Source organism: Centrocercus urophasianus, unplaced genomic scaffold, assembly GCF_019232065.1.
Source record: "Centrocercus urophasianus isolate 14NV4802_14NV808 unplaced genomic scaffold, USGS_Curo_1.0 seq_15, whole genome shotgun sequence".
In the NCBI taxonomy this organism is placed as follows: domain Eukaryota; kingdom Metazoa; phylum Chordata; class Aves; order Galliformes; family Phasianidae; genus Centrocercus; species Centrocercus urophasianus.
The window spans coordinates 20,920,419-20,944,558 of record NW_024884697.1 but is presented as its reverse complement, the minus strand read 5'-3'; the positions used below and the strand labels follow the sequence as shown (position 1 = coordinate 20,944,558).

At 38.6% G+C, this 24,140-nt stretch overlaps 1 protein-coding gene across 9 annotated transcripts in view; it reads right to left on the bottom strand.

Moving 5' to 3' along the window:
- Nucleotides 1–24,140, bottom strand: part of CADPS2 (calcium dependent secretion activator 2) — a 302,854-nt gene that overhangs the window by 201,101 nt on the left and 77,613 nt on the right. For all 9 annotated transcript variants that reach the window (XM_042815716.1, XM_042815717.1, XM_042815718.1 and 6 more), the window contains exon 3: nt 1,542–1,874. In XM_042815716.1, the coding sequence (XP_042671650.1) occupies nt 1,542–1,874 (333 nt within the window). The remainder of the gene's footprint in view (nt 1–1,541; nt 1,875–24,140) is intronic.

Genomic DNA, 24,140 nt, shown 5'->3' with positions numbered 1-24,140 from the left:
CTCCATAGGTTATGGAGCAAGAACAGAGAACTGGTGAACAGGAGAGCCAACCAGTTTTGATGCATCAAAATTCCTACAAATCAACAACCAAACCCAGGAAGTCTTCAATTAGATACACAAAAGAGCCTAAGGAGTCCATATCATCAGAACTGCTTCTAAGCTAAAGGAAGAAGTTAATTTGTTTTAGTATTCGAGGCTCTACAATCATGTTAATGTTCCTATAGCACAATGAACACGAACAGCAGATTCTGACTACTCACAGTGACACATAAACCTGATTTAAGAAATCGTCAGACAGGCCATACAGCTCCTACTGAAGATAAGTTGTAACTGTGGAGAAGTTGTTAATTTTTCATGTTTTCAAGTACTGGAGCAGGTTGTCTTAAGAGTTCATGCAGTCTATCTGGATTTCTTGGCAATTTTAAGAATTGAATGGAAAAAGCCTTGCATATCCTGGTCTGTACACACAGCTAATCCTGCTCTGAGCAGAACACGGGACTGAACGACCTCCTGAGGTCTTTACCAAACTGAAACATCCTAGGCTTGTGTGTTCTGTTATGCAACCCCCCAATTAAATAAGCAAGACAACTCCCTAGGATTTCAGTGTTTCTGAACCTTGTTACCAACTTGCATATCTAAGTGGTTAGCTTCACGATACACATGTATGTTAATTAAGAGCCAAATGGAAAAAAAAAACTGGGACAAAACTGAGGCAAATTCCATTCTTGTTCCTGTACTAGGACAGCCATAAACTGACCTTCAGTGTAATACATACAAAACAGCTTAGCTGCAGTATGGTGCACTATTTAAAAAATGGGTGAGAAAGCTGTGTGCGTTCAGTTTAAAAACTATAAATACGAAAAATATTTGCTCCAGTCAGTCATGAGACTTTCAAAAAATGTCTTGCATTTTTCAGGTTTTTCATCACAAACTAATGCTCATTTTGTTGCTGCCTCACTACAAAGATTGGACAGGTGAAACACTTCTTTTTACTATTTACACTACTGGTTAGCAATAGACTATGCCTATAAACCTGAATATGACTGCTGAATAGAGTGTTTTTGATTCACTGATTTACAGGGAACATCATCTCCATTACCTAGCAGAACAACAGAGCAAAAGTGCAAATTAGCTTCACAGATGATGTTTGCAAAGAAGTACGCCGAGTTCTCAACACTGCACAGCCAAGGGCATCCTGAACTCAATATCTACCATCTATCTAATTATGGCAGCAAATTTCTTATAAAGATGTTTATGTAGGTATATATGCAGGTATAAAGGCTACAGAACATTCTGCAGAATCACATAGATCACTGGAGTTGTAAAAGGTCTCAGGAGATCTCTGTAGCAAAAGTACCATACACACTTTTTCCAAAGTGTCCTCCAGTGACCAAATTGTGCAAAGATTCCCTCCTGAGTGGTTTCACTTCCTTGAAGTATGGGGATGCATTTAAAACTGAAGGCGAGATGCTCTACCTGTTGGCAGGGGTTGGGGGTGAGAGATTTTGAACACAACAGAACCGAGAGACACCAGTACTTACTTGGCAGGCATTATAAATCAACTGATGTTCCAACTTTTTGATCCCTAGAATCTGCTGAAACATTTCATAAAGCTGTTCCTTGCTCAGAATCAGCTCCGATACAGCACTTAAGGCCATTCTATTTGGCTGTTTGCAGAAGTCCTCTTCTCCCCTGTATATGGCATCATACTTGGCTAGCCAAGAACTTAATACTGTCTCTTTGCTTAATCCATCAATTTCCGGCAAACTTCGGACTCTCTTCTCTATGTTTTTCTTAAAAACATCTCTAAAGTCATTTGCAGAACATCCTCCACTGTGAACCATTCTTGCAACCCGGTCACTCTTGAGAAACACCTTTTGCAAAAAAGAGAAAAGAGACACAAAAAAATACAGACATTAGAAATAAACACAAGTGCAAAACAAAGGAAGGGATTATTATTACAAACTAATCTTTTGTTTCTACTTAAAATGGTTTTGCAGGTAGCAGATACACAAGCAAAGGTTGATATATTTTCATAAAAAAACTAAATCAACATGTTCAAAAAATATGTTTCTCTATTAAACTGGTTGGGTTTTAAGGTATGCTACAATCATTAAGCTAGAATGAAGTTTGAATTAGTGGCAGCTAGTTTAAAACTTACCTACATGATTACACTTATCTTTCCTCCAATAAAACCACAGAAGTCTGCAGATATATGCAAGGTATGCATGAAGAAGCCACACTGTCTCACAACTTGGCAGTATCATGAGTGAAAAAAACATCTTTTAGACAGTTAAGAATTTCATGGAAGGAAACAGAAATCCAGAAAAAAAAACAACCTCTTATGCTAGATAAATACTGCAATCAAAACCAACAGAAGAAGCACTCAGAAGTGCAGAATCTGGTTCCACTACTGCAGATATAATGCTGGGGACAGAGTATGGAATTTTCTGTGTTAAAAAAAAAAAAAAAAAGCAATAAAAAAAAGCAACAAAAACCTTCCTAAGTATGCATATATAAGATAGGACAGCAAATTTCACCAGCAAATCGACTAAATGAGTATCAGCAATGTGTGGGAGTTTTTCACTGTTGAAGGACAGCTGCACCCAACTCTTCTTCTTCTAACATGGACCTTGGCAAGCTCGGCCTCTCCAGCCAGTGCCTGGCCAAATGATTTATAGCAGCAAGTCTCACAAAACTGTTCTTCTATTAAATACAGCTAAGAAGAGGATGGCTGTCACCTGATCGTCAGTGTAAACAACCAACTTGTGCCTGGCACAAGACATAAACTGCGTTATGGCATTGCAGAGGAAAAAAGCAGGTAGCTTCCCACAGCAGAAGAAAATGGGTCGGGGCCCTGCTGTACTTGAGTGCGGGGGGACAGCTTGGGTGCCTCACTGAAGCACAGCTGAAACACAAAGAATAGACAGGACGGCGTGTGGTCTGAGCATATATTTCCTTCTCATCACCTTTCTGCCTGTTTGCTTTCTTCAGTCAGACACTGTGAAATGGAAGAAGAGATTGCCTTTCTGGAGGGCCATGAGGATGATCAGAGCACTAGAGCACCTCCCCTATGAAGAAGAGCTGAGGAAGTTGGGCTTGTTCAGCCCGTGCAAGAAAAGGCTTTGGGGAGACCTAACTGCAGCCTTCCATTATTTGAAAGGATCTTACAAACAGGAGGAATACTGACTGTTTATATGAGCAGATAATGATAAGACAAGGGGGAACAGCTTTAAACTAAAAGGGAGGAGATTGAGGTACAATGTTAGGTGGAAATTCCTTACTCAGAGGATGGTGAGCCACGAACATACAGGCTGACCAGTGAAGCTGTGGATGGCCCATCTTTGGAGATATTCCAAGGTCCAGGTTGGATGGGGCCTTCGACAACTTGATTTAGTGCTTGATTTCATGGGTGACAACTCTACCCACAGCGGGGGGTTGAAACGAGATGATCATTAAGGCCCCTTCCAGCCCAAGCCATTCCGTGATTCTATGATAACCATGCATTTTCAGGTAAAAATTTTATTAACCAGAAGCTACTAAAATGTAATGCAGATCACAGCACAGTAAAGCTTTGACTCTAAATTTCACATGATGGATGACAGCGCACCTAACAAACAACTTCATGTGCTCCTGTGCTTCGTTTTGAAAAGAAACCAGAAGAGCAGGGGAGCAGCTACAAAGCTAAGCCAAGTACAAGGGCTGGGTCAAGAAAAACATAGTTTAAAAGCCTCAGTGCTTTTTGATACATCTTTTCTCTGTAGATTTTGTAAAATGCAGCTACTTAAATGTAAATATTTCAACAGATACTCTAATTGATGTTGTACTGAAGGGTGGAGATCAAACCTAAAAGAACTTGGTCCTAAACCATAAAACAGCAACAAAATCTGCCAATCACATTTAGTGCTGCAGCATGCCAAATTTCCTTTCTCTGAAAATACGAGTATCTAAGGTTGAACTTTTATCCACAAAGGGAGTTGACATGGTTATTATCAATTAATGTCAATATTAATTTCCTCAAAATGCTATACAAACATTGAATTTCATTTCAAAACAAACAATAGTCTGAAATTCCACTTGACAGTAAAACTTATCAACACAAACTAGTACCAGGATATTAACCTTTTCCATATTTCAACAGCCTACAATTACAATAAATTAAAATTCTTCTAAAGCTTACCTGGAAAGAAAACAGACAAATATTTAAAGTAGATGACTTCAGACAAACTGAGCTATTTTATTTTCTTCATAAATAGTATCTTATCCTCTATCATGTTAGTTTGCATAGCTATTGAGAAAAAGCAGATGCAGAATAAAGAATAAAATTCAGAAAACTTACAGGCTTTTGCCCCTCCCCAGGAATGTTTATCCAAGGCTGCATAACCTTATGCATCACTACCATAACTGGACCACTCTAATTAAAAAAATGCTAAACACGCACTGTGAGATCATCACCTCTTACAGCCTTCTTTACGTATATTATATTATTTGAATAATATATTATTCAAAACAATTCAGAATGCAGTGGCTAAAAAGCCACTAGCACTTGATTTATGAACCAGATTTATTCAGATTAATTCATAAATTTTTAGTTTTGATTTGGAAGTTGTTTTTCTAAGAAACGGCAGGAAAAATCTGTTTTCTTTTTTTTTTTTTTTTTTTTTTTTCTCCAGTATTTACCCATAAAATGGTAACAGTATTGTAGCATTTGTTGTCTGCAACACCAACAAAATGTCAGGCAAAACAGATTTTTATACAGGTACGTGCAAATGCAAAATACAAACAATCATATAATAAGTAAGAAAAAAAGAGCTTCAAGATCAATAAAAAACAAAACACATCCTCCAAAAATATGAAGCAATTTGACCACAATTATCATTTGAAAGAATGTACATAATTCACCTTTTCAAGAGTCATCAATATTGATGCTACCAGTCAACTAGAAAATGCCTGCAATACAGCCTCTTTCAGTTGCTTAAATATACACGATAGAAGCAAGCATGCTAAAAAGGACACACGCTACCTTAAAATACTCACTTCTAAAGAGTTTTCTTTATGAACTGTATTTGCATTAATTAATCTGAAGTTATTCCAAGATACTACTTTAGCAAAATATCTGGTGTGATTACAAGAAACTGCTCAAAGTATAAACCTAAGGGGTGAACAATACCACTAATGGTATCTGGGCGGGTTCTTAAAAGGAACACACTTGACCTAAAGCTTAATTTTAAGTGGCAACTTAGCACAGTTTTTTTCCTGGGGATTGTGAAATGTGACAATCTTTAAAATGAACCATTTGTATTTGATATACTTAAAAAACAATATTTTAATAGATATTGCATCGTTAAGCCATTATTTGCAACAGAAAATCGTAAGTGAATGAAAATTCAGTTCGGACTGTACCATATGTGCTTCTAATTTGACACAAAAGGACACATTAAAAAATTACTAAATGACTGTTATTCCTGTTCCAGAAAGACATTGGGGATGCTTCACATTAACTGTAACATCTTTGGCTTCAGCTATATTTCTTGACATTTGTTTCCTCAGTTTTATAGTTTTTCTGAAATGCTTTGCACCTGCTTTTTTCTTCTTCTACATACAAGTTTACAAAGCATTCCTGTTTGGAGAATGTTTTCTTGCCAATGGCACTGTTTCCACCAGCACTACACAAATCTCATCTGGCTGAGCTATCATGGCTCCAGAACCTTGGCTGAGCATGCAAGTCAGGATACATGCATGCTTTACATCACTGGCAGTTCTCTCTTGACATCATTTGTTTTTGCAATGAAATACATAAGCTCTTACAGGATTATTTGCATAATCACCTCCAATAGGGAAAATATCTGTGTTGATACATATCTTTAAAGCAAAACAGTAATTAAGCACATTCACTGAATTGTCATCTGTTCTTCCTTTTAATCCTGTATTTGGATTGTCTGATCATGGAACTTATTTCCAATTAAATAATCATTCCAGTGCTAAAATGTTATCTCAAATGTTTGGAAAGAAAAAAAAACATTAAAGGTTTGAATGTGAAATGGAAAATAACAAATAGTTATTGTAAGAACAAAGAAAACTATTCTTACTGGGAAACGTATTTGACAGATCAGCCAGGAACTTCCCAAGCCCTCATATTATTTAGAAATAATTTGATAAGAGCCAAAGTTTCTAATGAAGCATTTCATATTTCATTTCACTCAGAATGTGGTGACACGCTGGAACAGGTTGCCCAAGGAGGCTGTGGATGCCCCATCCCTGGAGGCATTCAAGGCCAGGCTGGATGTGGCTCTGGGCAGCCTGGTCTGATGGTTGGTGACCCTGCACACAGCAGGGGGTTGAAACTGGATGATCATTGTGGTTCTTTTCAACCCACGCCATTCTATGAGTCTATGATTTCATGTTCTGTCACTGTATTCTGGATCTCCTCAGAGAAATTCTGGGGTGATACTCTCTGACAGTCCCAACTTGAACTTTTAGTATCATTACTGACTCTTTGAATATAAGTCACCATCAGCACTCTGTTACCCACAAACAACCAAACACCAAAAAGAAAGGCTCTCTTAACACAGAACATTTCAGGGGAGGGAAAAAAAAAAAAAAAAAAGTAAAAGCATGTTTTGATGGTTCATCTGTCTTGAGAAACTATTTCAATTCACAATATCTATATCTATCCATCTATACTCCTGGATGGAGCCATACATACATTCTTGACAGCTAATATCATATCATAGCCATTCAAAGACATCAAGGTAAGGAATTAAAAGTTGACACAAAACAAAAAAATGCCTCAAATTCATCTTTCCTTACAATTACAGTAACAATCTTTTAAATGTATCTACTGAAGTATGGTTTAAACTCCCTTCTTACCCAGTAATTATACTTACAAAATTTCAACTGTTGCACATGCTAGTAAAAAGCCTAATTCAAAATACTCTTTAACAGTAGATAGCCAAATAAAAGTGTATTTCTGTTTAGAAACAAAAAAACATAATTTGGGAGTAACTACAACTTGAGCATTGGAAATATTAAAGGACTGATTTTACATCTTCTAACACATAATTATGAAATATTGTACTAAATTTAACTAATTATACATGTGAGCAACACAAACGTGATAATCTTTTTGCCTACTGTAAAGCTCAGGAAAATCATAAACTGTATACAGAAGAGTCTGGGTAAACTCAACTGCAGTCAGTCTGCCTTTTCTGTATAAAAGAACTACATATGAGGTCTATAAGGCCCCACATTACCCACTTTTATACATATTTTATTTTATTTGGAATTCACAGATAGTGTTTTTTTTTTATTAAGGTTGTCTTTTCAGCCCAAAAAAGAATCCTAATACAACATCTATAAATATCTGTGAAGTTTCTACCAGTTTGTAGAAATGATGCTATTACTAACAAATAACATTTTGCCTGCTTCACATAGCGCTGAACAAGAACCTTCCAGCTACTTGCTTATATAGCAGTTCTCTCAGTAGCACCTCATTCAGCTCTAGGCACCATACTAGCTGGCAATGCACCAACCTGGCACTAATCAAATTACTTATTCATTTATTTTTAATTCTCAGGAAGGAAACTGAGAAAAGACTTGATAAAGAAAAGAAAAAAGTGATGTAAGCCCCATCTCCAAATTTTTTAAACAAAGGATTGCAAAAACAAACAAAAAATGCACTCCAAAATGATACCTTATCTCAAAAGGGAAATATTTATATATGTGCCTTATGATTTTTAACCCAAACTGAACATTCTCTTCTGAAGTAAAACGTAACAAGCAAAGCCCCAATATTTTTAGTCACAAAAAGTTGTTAATAGTACAAATCTGGGGTGCTGCAGAACACCACATGTATTTATTTGTGCTCTATCAGGTGCTGTGAAATAAAAAAGCCTCATTTTATGTAATAAAATCAAATACGTTTTAATGAAATATCTTCTTCAGCACAGAACTGACCATTCTGGAGACAAACTGAACTCAGCTATAACTTACTCCTTATGCTTTGAGTACAAGTTGTGTGTAGCAGCAAAGTATAGGATTTCATTTAAGCAAAACTTCCTTTAATCTTTAAAAATTCAATTAAAAATTCAAACGGGTACTGAGAAGGCATAGAAAGACCAAAAAAATTGATTTACCAGCCTGGAAATTCCTTACTCATACACAGTTGTCCCCTGTGCATCTTCCTCTAGTGCAACCACACTGAGGTTCTCCTCTTCATTAGGTAAAGCAGTGTTGGCACTTTGTTAGCCACAAAGGCAGCTGGAAATTCTTCATTTTTGACAGTCACTGCTGTTCTTGTAGTTCTGTAGAGACTGCATTTACACACCAGTCACGTCCTACACCTTAACAGCCAGGGCTCAGTGTGGATCTCATGGAAAAGGTGGCTGCAGCAGCTCAAAATGCACACTGAACCTCTGGAACAGTAAACTTCTAGACAGGCCAGACATCATCTGAACCACCTTCTTTATCACCTTTTTTATGACACACAGTTCAGGTTAGGTAACAGCTTTCTCCTGCATGTTCTAGCACAGTACAGTACTAGGCAGAATAAAACACCACGGCCATTTTACACCAACAGGGGCTCTTAATAATGGTTCACTCAGTAGTCCTGGTACCTTCCTACTTCTGTGGTTACAGTTACTTTCTTGCCATTACAAATTAATCATAAAATATCTTTGTTTTTCATATTGCTAATCATATCTCTAATTGTATCTTCTGCACTACTGAGAAGCACAGTAAATTTTATATTACCTATACTTGGACAGTTATATGTGATCCCACCAACTGCTCCATTTGCTGTTGCAAACTTGATTTGCTTGTAAAAGTACACTGTCTCTCCTTACTTATTCCATGCCTTCATTTCTCTTGGCCTCCTGAGGCTTGTTAAGGAGTTGCAAGTAGCGCTGTGCTGTTGCTCAGGAGACACCCCCAATCTAGACGTGCTCTTTGACAGTGAAGTTCTTCCAGTGACTCCATCACAAGCCAATATTCACCCTTTCCTCTTCCCAACATGGAATAAAATGCTCAGCTGAGCACCTGCCAGCCCACAGACCTGTGATCAAAGCAGGATGGGGACCATCAAGACAGCAGTGCAGGGACGGTTTGGCTTCTCTTCTCCAAGCCCCAGTTACATCCAGGTTTCATTCCTACCACAGACAGCTAAAGCTCAGCAAAGCAAAGTGGGCTCACAGAGCTGTAAGAAATCAGAGTCATAGAAGGGACCGACACAGATCACCAAGTCCAACTCCTGGTTCCACACAGGTGCATTCAAAATTCACACCATATTTCTGAGAGCCATGTCCAAATGCTTCTTGAGCTCCAGAAGGCTGTGACCACTTCAGCCTGTGCCAGTGTCCAACCATTCTGTGGTAAAGAGCCTTTTCCTAACACCCACCTGACCCACCTCGACAGAGCTCCATGCTGTTCTCTTGGATCTGCTGGTATCATTAGAAAGAAGTGCTGAGGAAACAGTAGTCCATTTTCTGGCCGTTGTGGTACAGACACAACGACACCGCGCCAAGCCTGCCCACGGCTGGGCTCACCCATGCTTTCCTCTTATCTGCAGACATCGGTCAAGTTCATCCCCTTCCTCAGGAGCAGCTGCAGTGAGGATGGACTCACTGTCTCCAAAGTAGAGCTGCCTCTTCTATCTGTTTGCCTCTGCTACTTACTATGCAACACTTTAATCCTACAGTTGTTGAACATCAGCGCGCCCACATAAATCTTAAAAGTTTAAAGCATCATGAATTCTATCTTTCAAGTGTTCCCAGAGTTGGTAAATGGTATTCCACACACAAATTACAAGTGAATTTCTGTGGAAATGTCAAACACTGTCCACCCTACACTACCTCATGAGACTGATGGGCCACCTGAGTAGTTATTATCCATCTGCAACTCATTTTTCCATCCCAATGGACTGCAGCTGAGGTTTGGAGTATCCTTAAAATGCTCTAATGTTAAAAATGAACATTTTTATATAATATTCTCTTTCTTACACATTAGAAAAAATAGCCTGCTAGCTGCCACTTAAAGATCTTTCTCAGATTTCTTCAGGAAATCCCAATCTATCAGATACAGAAGTATAACAGAGCTTTTTGTCCTTAAGGAGTCATTCTTGTATTAGAGGATTTTTTAAATTATTTTATTTTAAGCCAACTTGAAACAAAGCTAGAACTATACGAATACTAACCATATCCTATTGGAAATTAAAATTTAAAAATGCAAATGAACAGAAGCACTTCTTTTTATCAAAGACTGAACAAAAGGACTTCGTAAAGGTAAAAACGACTTTGATGGAAGTCCAGGGAATGCACATTTGTGGATACCTTTTAGGTTTCTGATGTGCTTTTCTGATGTATTCTTCCTATGTGCTGAAGTTACCAATGTACTCCTTGAACTTATAATAAAAGCAAAAGTCAAGGAAAAAGTATGACTGTTATTCAAGGCAAAATTACATTTGTTTTGAGAAGCAGCACAAAGTTCACAGAACTCACAGAGCCTAAGACTTGATTTGTAGTATGATCAGCTGATAAAAACATTGTAAGTATTTAAGTATTACGGAGCAGGAATCACATTATCAGGGTTTCCTCCAGCAGTTTAATGGTTGAGTTAGGTCTGTAAAAAAAGGAAGAAATCCGAAGAACATTAAGCAAGCAACAATTAACAAAAGGTTAAGCAGAAAGTCTGGAGTCAGGACACTTCTCACAAAAGAAAGCAACATTAAAACAACAGTCTCAATGTTCAGTCAGCCTTCACATACACCAGTTAGCATAACCATGCGCCTGTGTTGCACTCAGCTGGCACCTTTGCTCTTGGCAGCTACTGCAGCAGCTTCTCAAAGCCACAACCCCCTTTTCCCCCCACAAGCTCATAAGTAACTCCCATCACAGCCAACAGCTCTCACCTGCTTTTCAAAGCCCTCCCTGCTCCACATTCAATAGAAGATATTTCCCACTTCACTCATTACCATGAATGATGTTCTCTGGGACCAGCTTATACACTGCTCGGCTGTTTTATTCAACTCTACGAAGCATAGCTCTGGCTTCTGGAGGAAGTTTGATGAAGGTGCAAAACACTTCTGACAGCCCAAACAACTTCCACAACAGACTTTAGAAACCAAGTCATTTGCCTAGAAGTAACTAACATTGATTGTAACCAATATGCTTGCTGCTATACCCTAGAGCTGCAGGAAAAACACTGTTCCAGACATGCTGGTCTCCCTGCGCTCAGCGCTCCCTGAGAGTCTGAAAAGAAATCTAAAAACCTCAAAACATTGTGAAGTGTTTTTTTAGATTAGGTGTCATCACCTACAGGTAATCTACATTGTCAGACTACACAAGATTTTTGACCCCAAATAATATTTTGTGCAGTACCTTAGTATATCTAATAGCACACATTTACTGTTTTTTATGCTAGAGGGCTGGAATTACTGCATTAGCCACTGACACAGGATTTATATTCTACAAAGAGACAGTTACCAATACGCTTTAACTATTACTTTTTAATAATTATTGCTTGCTGAACTTCAGTGAGAATTGAGCTACATATTGAGATGTGCCCGTATTTTGAAATCAGAAGTATTTTTATATGGTTTTAAATCCTTAAAATGATACTAGCTTGCCATTCTTCTTCCTCCTTCTCTCCTTCCTATTCACCCCCCACAAATACTCTCCATGCAGTATTTCTCCATTTAAGTAATTCTGTCATTATTTTCTTAATCATGGGACTCTGCACAGGTAAGTACAGTACATGATACAATATTGCCAAAGTCAGTGAAAAGAATGTTTTAGTACAAAAGTATTGAATTAAGAAAAAAACAGGAAATTTCTTTGTTTTCAAACTCTGCTGAAGATGACATTACACGGAAGTAATAAAAGGAAACTAAATTTACACTGATGGACAATCCTTGGCCGAAGAGGCATAATCTTCATTTCACTGTTTTCCTCCATTTTTAATACCATGTCTCCTATCATTGTGGAGTGTATTAAGCAATGATATTTTCTTATTAAGTGTAGAGTTTCCAAAAACCATCCCAAGCTAAAATTTTTAGAGGTTTCACCTTGTTTACTTCAGGTCTTCAAAGCATAGCAACACATTGGGCATGTCCCACAGCACCAGCAGTCCAAAAAAACCTCTTGCAAACGGAAGCACATGCTACTTCTCTAGGCTTAGATGCTTGTAAGCATATTACACACCACTGTACAATACTTGTTTCTTTGTCTTCCTTTTCAAATTGGCACAAGCAGCTGTCCAAGTCTTCTTGCATTTCTGCTCCTGATAGGCATACATTTCACAGGCTCACGCACAGCAGTATTTGTGCCTGGGGCGTAACACAAACGCAGCTGCAGTGACAACCACCATAAAAAACTGAAAAACTATTTCAACCAGAAGCCATTTTATTTTTTTCTGGATTCATTTGTTAAACTTGTCTAGATGCCTTTGTGGAACAAGCATATTTTGTCCCCCTTTCAAGGCTGACAACAGTTTTTACACCCTGGTGAGACACAGTAAATTATGTAGTGTTGCCTATATGATAACAGTTCTAGCTTACTTGTGGAGCAAGCAGTAATAGTCCTGCCTGCTAGAATCACCACTGTATTATCTTTAAAAGTCCAGTCTCTCCTTGTACTAAAGGATATCGAAGCCTCAGAGCTCACTGGCTGTCTGAAGTGTGTTGAGGGACACAGTGCTGGCCTTTGGGTGGTACCAGAACTCTGGAGAAGAACTGTTTCCAAAGAAAACTGCATGTACCAAAGAAGTCCAGCTTCCATCCTGTGGTACTCTGCTCACACAGGCAGTATATGTTAGCACTGCTCCAGATCTGCAGAGGCTGATCCACAACAGAATATTCAACATCAGCAGACAAAAGTGTTGCAACATATCCCCTTCCCAAAGATGAGGCTTGAGCATCTTCATGCTAGAGGCTTGACTCTGCATGAGGGTATTCATATGCATAAAAATGACTTCTGATTTGCCAGTTGACCATGGCAGTGAGAAATTAGCTCACACACAGGTAAAAGGTCAACAGAAATAGATCTGCACATTTCAAATTGTTGTGATGCTTGCTTTGTTGAAATGTGTAAGACTGTAAAAGGCAACCTTCAGTTAAAAGAACACTTAATAGTTCTGAGTGCTAGGACTGTGACATCTACTGAGAGACTGCCAGGTGGAAAGCGCTGTTTGCGCTGCATATTGCCTTCCTCCTGCCTAGGATGTTGGAAGTATGACACCATGAGGTCTGAAATCACATCACTTTGGTCCTTTCATCATTCCTACATAACTGTGGAAAGAAACGTATAAATGTAATCTGAGACTGAGCAGTTTCCATACAAGTTTAGGCTTTTCCATCCAGCAGCAGCCTTTTGCTAAAAAAAGCAAGAGGTATAGATGCTTCTCAAGACTCTCAGATAGGGAAGAAAGAGCGGATTTGTACACAGTGGATCCAGTGCCACTGAGGTCAACTTTTCATAGACAAAACTGGCACTCCGGCTTTCAGTCCGACAAGAAGAGGTGACCTTGAAGTGACTGACAGTATGTCACAAGAAACCTGAACTACCTGCTAGATGCTTGATCACCCTCCTTCTAATGTACTGACTGATACAGAACATGAACACCAATGAAAATATTTTATATTCAGCAGCACACAATGCCAAAGGGAGGGAGAAAGTTTGAAACTCTGAAGAAAACACTGGTCTACTTGCCAGTCAAATTGGGGGATGCCTTGAAATGTAAAAAATAAATTTTCATGTCTAAGGAAGAAAAAAATCTTTAATTCGAAGGTAGCTGGACCATCTCTTCTTTACTGAAAGAACTGCTGGCATGAAGAAGAGATTTAACTAACTTTACATCTTTAGAAAACTTAAGGAGGGAGCCTGGTGAGAATCTTAGCTTTCGTAACCAGAACAGAAGACGTGCATAGACACTGAAACCCTGACTGTCACCTTGCTGGAAAAGGTTATGGTTTATAACAAAACGAGCTGGAAACCGTAAGCCATCTGAATGAGAGAGAGGCATCTTTCTAGCTCTCTAGTTTCGTATTTCTGCTTACCTTGGCTTGAGTTAGGTATCATACAAGTAACTGGGAAAAAAAAAGTCACCCACGCATATGGCCAATTAATAAAATGGGGCCCTGGAAGATCAATGCCTGAAATATGTGCCCCATTCCCTGTCAGAACTTCATAGGAGCAGAACAGGCCCTAATAGGCCTGAGAAAGGAAACCAGGAGCGTTCCACTGGCACTATTATTAATACTGGAAGAACTTTGGCAAGCAGAAAGATATCGGTATAAACTTGATCAAGTAACAAGGGGAAACCAACAAATCAAGCCAGAGAAGTTACCAATTCTAGACTCGGAAATTAAAGTAGATATAAAACAAATTCACTTCAGAGACACAGAGCCAAGGTTTCCCTTAACTATGGAAGGAACTTCTTCCACTGTGCAAGGCCACAACATGCTCACTGTTTTTTGTTATATCCATCACCTTCTACTCGGCAAAGAAATCATTTGCAAAACTCCATCTTGTCAAAGCATGCTTTCATGGTCAGTAAGTGAAATTCAGCAAGCATTAGGAATTGATAAACACACTTGAGAAAAATCCATAGCTGTTCAAAATCAATAGTCCATATTTCCATCTGACTTGCTAAGGAACTCCTCAGTTTGCTGATTTTTTGCTGTTAAGTGCTATCCAAAATACAGTTAGAAAACATCACTTTATTTCTTAGGATAGCATTCATCTCTAAGGACACAATCCTTCTAGATCGCAGGCATATGATCCAATTCCTTCCATTAACTTTGAGAAGAACTCAGACAAGTGGAAAAGTACACTGAAGACAGGAAAGCATTCCTTCACATCACTGACTATTCCTCTAGAGTAATTGTGGTTCTAAATTTTATTCCACTTGACTGAAAAGTGGAATTTAGGTAAGTGACAGCTTTTATCACTGGTGTTGCACAGGGCTCATTTGGTCAGAGATTAAAAGAATCGTCTTTTTAATTTCTCTATTACTATTAATGCTCTTCTGCACTAATCATTTTCACCCAAGTACGGATTAATAGCTTTCTGTTTGAATGAACAACCTCCTATCTAGCTGTTTTTAAACAAGGTACCAGGCAGCACATAGTCAGTATAGATACAGTGCGACTCAGTCCCTGTACTCCACCACAATACCTCACTACTTTCATTTTTAAAAAGCACACTGTCTCAAAGTATAACTTTTATTTGCCAGGATCATTTTCTTGATTTGTGATTTAAATATTCTTCCAGTGCAGCTGAATGCTGAGAAAAAACAAATGAGCAAACAGAAATTGGGCCAGAGCTGCTCGAAAGGTCATCCCATGAATTGTTTTTCTGTCTCTGTTTCAGCAACCAAAAAGTGTCAGCAAACTCTTAGAAATGGGACTGCACCTGACAGAAGTGGTACTACATTCACCTACCTGGGGCTTTCTGAAAGATAAGCAAGTAACCTGGCACTCTCCTTCCCTATACTTTTGGTGGTTTATATATTCTGGGGAGTGGAAGCGGTAGTGCTGGGCAAGAAGGGTTGAGTTCACTCAGTGGGCTCTAAGGAAACAAGCAAAGAACTGACACTGCACGAGTACTGCTTTGGTAGTCACTGGGAAACAAGACAGAGTAGCTCTGCACAGCCCCTTGTGAGTCTTGCTGGGTTAAATGGTGTTGTCTTGTATGTTCATGTATGATCTTTTTCCTACTGTAATTCCCAAGACTTAAGGGAGCAACACACATATGTTTAAACTCACCTTCTTTCCACTTCAGGAAAAAATTTCTTTCACAGCTCATGAAGGGTAAAATCATTTTAAGAGTATTTCTGAGAATTAGTTGTAATGTGTAGAAGTGGCCAAGATCTCTGAGAAAGAACCACAAAACTGAGTGCTTCCTTCCCAACACCAAAAAGATAGGTTTTCTGTAGCTGTTGTCTCCTGTATGAAACAAAAGTTGGGGGATAACAATTGCCTGGTTATACCACTATATGTTTAGAGCTAAAAAAAATAAATTAGAAAGTCACTGAAATAATCAAAGTAATAGAAAATATGTTGAGCAGAAGAAAAGAAGGTCAAAACTGGTGTAGGCAACAAAAACAGTGGGATAGGAGACAAAAAAAGAAGAGATGCAAACCAAAGGAAGATTAAAGGAATAAAACTCCATCTAGTTTGCAATGTAGCAATGCTAAACGCTCAGTAAAGAGAAAAATGAAAGTATTAGAATGATGTCTCTCTCTGTACTTATATACTAAGAGAAAGGAACCATTCAGAGGAGAATACGGGCAGGAATTGCTACTCCATGCTTCACTATGTTATTCATCCATGTTAGACCCCTTTCCTTGTGCTAGGAAAGGACATATTCAGCCACGAGGCAATTCAGACTTCCTAATATGGGTTCTGCTCTGAAGGAGCTTCGATCTCTCCACAATGAGGACATGGGGACCTGGAAAGATTCACTGTCCACACTGTGCTACAAGCATCTCAACTCAAGCGGTGTGAATGCTTTCCAGAAGTTTCTCAACTAGCCAAACAGAAGACCTCGAAAGATTCTGGGAGAAAAAGAACTGAATGGCAAAGTCAATTTTATATACAAGCTGTTACAAAAGACAGCATTTGCTTTGTGACAGAAACACATTCGATGTTACAGAAATTACCTCTTTCTCCCAGAACAGAACCTGTACTTCAGTGCTTCTATTCTAGGAGGAAGGCATGAATAATAGGATTTGAATAAAAATGCAGGGAGGGGCAATGCATCATGAACGTGGAGTACCTCAGGAATTGTTTGTTTTGGTTTTACACTTCCAATATGTTATGTCTAGACTTTTATCTTAAAGCCATACTCACATTATAACAATTTCTATTCTGGAAGAGGGTCTGAAGGCAATACAGAGCTGTTACTCCCCCAGGCTATTGGCATGTACAATGTAGCTGTAAAGTGTAGCAATGTAAGTATTTTCATTCCAATAAAACTTTCTTAAAATGTCAGCCTTTATCATAAATAGTGACTCATCTTTTCCCCATTATAAAGTGTAATCTTTTTGTGACAAAAAGCAACAATACATTTTCCTTGATTAATTTTTCACAAGAGTGATCAATTCATGGTGTTGGTAGAAAAGTTCTACATAAAAGCTTGAAAATGCATTCTGAATCTTAAATCCTTCTTTAAATTTAATAATCACCCAGCTGGTTACACATCAGACGGCAATGCTTCACCGAAAAGATTAATGAACATTTTCGTCCAGTTTAATCCCTCTAGATTTTAGCACACAAAGTGCAAACTTTTATAAACTAGACTATTTTTATGCATTCCAATTATATGTCGTAGTCCAAATAGCTTTAATGGCAACTTTGAGTCTCCTTAGTCACAGTTTGCTCTCTCTTTGGATTACTGAATTTTTGTAAACAATTAGCTCCCTTCAGTACAGTATTCTCCAGACCTTTTTAAAGCTTTTTAAAATACATCATTCCAGAAATGCCTTTATTATTACTATTATTTTATTTTACAATCATCCGTCATTTTGCTTTGCTGGTAGTATATCCTATGCTGAGGAATTCAGGACACATAATGAGCAATGACTTCCCCATAGCCTCTATGACCAATACCAGCCTCCAGCTTCCACAGCAGGACCCTCCACCAGCCAGGTTCCCACATCCTGACCTCCATGGTGCCCATCCAGTTCAGTCACCAAAAAAATCCCAAAGGATGATACAGCTGTGGTAAGAAAGCTGGCATTCAGCTGCGATATCATCACCAGGCCTTGTCTGGGCAGCTGAAGAAAAGATCTGTGCATCCCCAAGAGCAGTGCTACCCCTTGAGTATGGGGTGGAGGGTGGAAAGAGAAAGGAAAATCCCCACCATCATGACACTGTTAGCAGTTATTAGCAATAATAATACTACAGCTCTTTCCCTTTTCTCCAGTTACAGGCACCAGCTTCAACAAAGTAGAAACAGACAGGAAGTTAGCCTTCTTCATTTCTTTTTTCTTTTAAGTGCCAGTCGCAGCTATATGGAGATTCCAAAATGTTAAGCAAAACTAGCCAGTGCTTTGGCAAGAAATGCAAATGATAAACAAGTCAAATGTAATAAGCAAACAAACATTACCCTCTGCTGTTAAAACTGTGCTGTTTACGCCAATATAAGGCTTAAGGTATTTGGTTATTCTGTCCTGCCTGTTAGTCAACATCTTAATGCATTTGTAATGTGCAGAGAGAACAGCACTCATCTCATGTCACCTCCAAGGTTAAATCCTTCAAAGCCAAAGCCTGATCTCAAGTTCTTCTTATTTTACTTTTCTTTTTGTTATCCCACTCAACTTCTAGTCATAATTCTACTGATGCATAAAGTTTTTCATTTTTATTAAAGCTTCTCCTAGACTATTCTGAAAACATATTTCCCACTTACTTATCTAAGATGCAGACTTGCACTGATCTAAATAGATTTTAGAAAAAAAAGGGAACTCAATTTCATGTTAGGGTATTTGGAAACATTTGCAATATTTGTCTACCAGCTTCTGAAACACACTACTCATACCAAGAGCCTTCTGCCATCTTCAAACACAGATTTTCTAATTTGATGCTCTGAAAAGCCCAGGATAATCTCTCAAGGTTTGTTTTGTATTTTAGTCATAAATTTTATGACAGGCAGAAATGATGTCCCTATCATTTCTAAACATGATTGTACCTTTCCAGACACTTACATTACAAATGGACTGACATACCGTGAAACTTGTGCACCAGATTAATCACCATTTAAATAATGAAAAAGTTCACTCAGTAGAAAATTTAGAGCTGATACTGTTGGTGTCCTTACAGAATTAATGTTTCCATAGGGCAACACAATTATCTCACCTTTTTACCCTATAAATCATGAAACTGGTAAAAGGCTCATGACTTTTAACAGACAGAGGACAAAATTAAAAGAAACAAAGCTATAACATAAAACAGCTTACCAGAAATAGGGCTAATACTTGATGCAACCACTAAGCCAATACTTAAGTGCCCACTAAGAAGTGAAAGGGAAGTTAACTATCTCTTGCCTAGTCAAAGAACAAAAAATAGCATTTAGAGGATCGGTGCATGCAAGCTACAAATTCCAGAATGTTGGAATAAAGATGTGTTACAGAGCACACTGTAATGCAACAGCTGCAACTATTATGAAGCACATAATCTACTAACAAATACAACAGAAACAAGCTGCCTTGGCATTAGCTGGAGCTGCCCCTTTCCTTGCTCAGAACATTCAGCTGGTTTTGGCAGGTACTTCTTCACATGTTAACAGAGCCAAGCTTAACATTTTTACCTTCCAAGATAGTATATATTTTGACAGTTTATGTCCAGAATCTTTCTGCATTAAATTACATCTAAATATTGGAGCTCCTGGGCACAATGCGAGGTGTAGCATCTTATAATCAGGAAGCAATTAAAGCTGCAGTGTCATCAGGTAAGAGACTTGGCAGTCAAACAGTGACAGAGACAGCTCATAAACACATTGTCAAGAGATGAAAACTTCACTGTCACTCTCAGCCTTTGATCTTTTGAGATGCAAAGGATGACAGACACCAAAATAGAACCACACACAGCTGAGCACCTCTGCTTGAAGAAACCCAAAGATAAAGCTTCAGTGATGTCAGTATGCCTTAATGTCAGTAGCATAAATAAATTCATAACGAAGTTTGACTAGATCTTGGTTTTAATTCATTTCAGTAAAGATTCATGACAATTTTCCAATTAGTTATTTCCTGCATTTAATTAAAAGCAAGATACTACTTTAAGAACAGCTGCTTTTACCTATGTCATTTCTGATGAGACTCTACATCAGATTTGTCCCACCTTCAATTTAAATTGAGTGCAACAGAGAATATCAAAGCTTCCAAGTTCTAAAGCTTTGTTTTGGTTAAAAAAAAAAAGGTTAAATAGTAATCTAGAGGAAGGAAAGTTTAAATATGGAGAACACATATCCATTGGGAAGTGCAGATAAAACAGCCCTTGAACTCTGAGTGCACATTCCAGCAGCCCAGCATGATGGACCCCTTTCCACAGTTTTGTTTTATAGTCTGGAAACCTTCACTGACTTCCTGGCCCCACAAAAGTCAGTTTCCTCATTATTCTCCCCTAGGCTGAGTCAGCACCCTGCTGAAAGATCTCACCATGATGCAGGCTCCCTGCTCACTGCCTGTCTCCCTCCATCTTTCTCCTCCTCTAAGCCTGCCTACCATAAATTCCCTCCACTCAGTCTCCATTCAGGAGGATAAAGCCTCCCCTTTATCAGATGTTTCCTTGACCCTGAGAGCAGCAGCCACAAAAACGCACCTGGTCCCCTCCTCTCACCTGCTCAGAAATACTCAAAAATAATCATCAACAAAACAACAAAGACATCAAACCAGAGGCATCCTCCATTACGCCGTTTTTTCCACAAATGCAGTTTATGACAGCATCCATGTAGAACCATCCTGCCCGCAGTTATTTGGTACAGAAGCCATCATGTGAAAAAAGAAGCCAGCTTCACGATTTATTTTCCAATATTGCACCATTCCAGTCAAAAAAAATCTTAGTCATGCCCAGTTTGCTAAAACTTTCATGCTTGTATTCATTATGCTTCATCTAGTGGTTTGGTTTGTTTATTTGCTTTTATTTTTATACATTTTAGAGTAAATCTGAAGGCAGGCTTCCAGTGCTACATTATTCAGAGGAGAAACAACTAAGGAAGAGACTGGAGAGCTTCAAAATAACCCACTGTACTAAGAGACTTTAGTCTGAATGCTATATAAGCAACATGAATTCCTGATTCCAACACAGCAGTAGAGAAGAAATCAATGTAATTAATCTAAAGCCCAATGGAACTGAGCTATTGACTTTCTCATCTTTTTAGATGACATCTTCTGGTTCATTTCAATTAGGACCAGAGGACAGTGATTCAGAGTGGGGGTTTTTTTGTGTTTTTTTCTTTTTTTCTTTTTCGTTTTATCTGTACAAAACTGAATGCTTTGCAGAAAGAAGTTACATTTTCTAATCCATGCAAATAGATGTAGGAAAGAAATGTGCGATAGATCTGAACTGCAAGTACACACAGGTAGCATCTCTCCCCTTCTCCTTTGACATTTTCTTTTTAATTTCTGCTCAAGTTCACTTCACGACTTAATGTAAAATCATGAGCTACATAGTACATGGAGTGTATAATACAAAAGCCTTGTAAGTCTGCTAAATACAAGTCAGAACAATTATGATTATCCATACCTACAGTAAAAATAATGTTACTTATTAAAAAAGAAAATTGATGTATCTGAGTGGGCAAAGCTATAAGTTGCAGAATGCTGGAAAAGGACAAAGAGGCAGGGATGACAGGTATCAAGCTCATTTAGCTGTTGTCTAATTAACTTCCAAAATGCTGTTCAACTAAGAGTTCTTCCAGTGATTTAGGCTGAAATACGTGACAGAGACTACTTGTGTACACACACAAATAAGAAAAATCTATCAAGGCCATTCATATTCCCTTCGATTTGCCCTGCAAAATACTGTTAAGTCATTAGCAATGAAAGGTAGGCAAGTAGAGAATTTTAAGGCAGCCTGTGATTGGCAGCCACCAAAAGGCAGCCAATGCATACAATGCTCCTAGACCTCGCAAGGCCTTTCAGATGACTCATGTCTGCAGATGATATTGTTTATAAGATGCAGTCACATAAAGCAAGGTAATGATCTAGCTGAAAATGAGCAAAACAATACAAAAACAGATAATATCTCAAATCAACCTGCTCCATCTCTCAGCCCATGAGTTAGTTTTCAAATGAATGTGACTTACTGCATGGATGTGCAGCACAGACTGACTGATCCCAATGATTTCACTAAGCTTGCTTTAAAGGAACTCTCAAACCGCTGTCTCTGAAAATATTTAGAAACACACAAATGACTTAATATTCTACATCAGTGTATGAGGAGTTTTGGCATAACTGTGCACAGATGTTTAAACATGAGGAAAACTGATCATATGTAAAATCCTACTCCTCTTCAGAGCTTAAGTGTCAAGCATCAGGCTGGAGGACATGGCTTGTCTTACATTCCCGAACGCTATTCTGGAGAGAAAGGCCATGAGATGAACCAGAGGAAATGAAGACCAGTATGGATGAACAGAGAACTTTTGCTGAGACTTCAGGACAAAGAGAGTCTACCTCTTGTGGAAGAAGGGACAGGCAACTTGGGGAGAGTACAAAGAAGTTATTAGGATATGCAACAAGAAAATTAAAAAGACCCAACTTAAATCCAACTTAGCCATTGTAGTAGAAGACCAAAAAAATTTTTTTTACAAATATATTAACAGTAAGAGGAGGGCTAAAGAGAATATCCATCATATACTGGGTATGGCAGGGAACATGACCACTGAGGATAAAGAAAAGGCTGAGGACCTCAATGCCTTCTTTACATCTGTCTTTAAATTCAGACCAATTATTCTCAGAGAACTCTACCCTCTGATTTGAAAGTCTGGGGTGGAGAATAGAATAAAACCCTCATAATTCAGTTGGAGACCCTCAGAGACCTTCTACTCCATCTAGACCGTCACAAGTCCGTGGGGCCAAATGGGTGCTGAGGTTTCTGGCGGAGGTGATTGCCAAGCTGCTTTCCAACATCTGTCAGCATTTCTGGTCAATTAGAGAGGTTCCAGAGGATTGGAGGCTTGTGAACGTGACTTCCATCTACAAGAAGGGTCGTAGAGAAGATCTAGGGAACTACAGGCCTGTCAGGCTGAACTCAGTGCCAGGGAAGGTTATGGAACAGATCATCTTGAGTGAGATCACATGGCAAGGGCAGGACAACTGAAGGATCAGGTCCAGCTAGCACGGGTTCAGAGAAGGCAGTTCCTGCTTGACCAATCTGATTTCCTTCTTGAGATGACTGAGTGATCCTCCTGGTGAATGAGGGAAAGGCTGTAGCCATAGTTTAGGTAGACATCAGCAAAGCTTTGACACTGTTTACCACAGTGTTCTCCTGGAGAAGCTGGCAGACCTGGATAGATACACTCTTTGTCAGGTAAAGTACTGGCTGGACGGCAGAGCCCAAAGGGTGGTGGTGAATGGAGTTAAATCCAACTGGTGTCTAGTCACTACTGGTATCCCCCAAGGGTAAATATTGGAGCCCATCCTCCAGTTTAATAAATGTGCTGATGATCTGGATGAGGGGATTGCACATACTCTCAGTTTGAGATGACTCCAGTGCCTCACCACCCTCACTTACAAAGACTTTTCCCTTATATCTAACCTAAACTCTCTTTAAGCTTGATGCCATTGCCCCTCTTTTCTCACAACAGACCCTGCTAAAGAGTCTGTCCCCTTCTTTCCTGTAGCTCCCTTTAGATATTGAAAGGCTGCTACAGCCTTCTCAAGGCTGAGCAGCCCCAGCTCTCAGTTCTGGAGGAACTATTACTATTAGAATTCCTACAGTCAGAAACTGCTTGCAAACTTGACATGATACTGTTTTCATAGTCAGAAAATAAATACCTGACCTTCTGGGCAAAGAACCTTACTCAGTTACCACATAATGATTCAAAGGAAATCTAGCTTATAAATCATAAGTCATGGGAGTTACCAGTCTATTCTGACCTTAAAGGCTCCAGTTTGCCCGAAGAGCCACAGTTAATTACTATCGCACTAGCATTCTGATAATCCAATTTTATCTTCTTGTTAAAAAGAAAAATATGTATATCAAAAAGCTGTGTCTCATTTTGGTAGATTAAAATTGGTTTAATAAAATTTATAAGAAGTTAACTGGCATTTTAACCTATGGCACTCATTTTCTCCCTTTTGAATTGTATGAGCTATTTAAAGTGCTAAATCAAACACAAAGAGTGTGCATCTTTGCCTTGGTAGCTATAGCATTTTTTTCCGCTTTCGATGAATACTTTTCTTACCAATCATCTCCTACACTTCATATGGTTTCAGCAATACTGACTGTTACCACTTCTTGCTGTTTTACTCACATAATCAGCTTAATTGCAGCCTTTCCTTTCTCCTTAATATGATTGCTTTCACCTACCATATTTGCAAATCACGGTCTGTGAGTAATCAATTTGTATTAAACAGATCCTAATTTTCTCTCTCCCAACCAGTGAAATTTACCAGCTTTAGCTTCAAGAAGCACTTCAGGAACTGCAAGA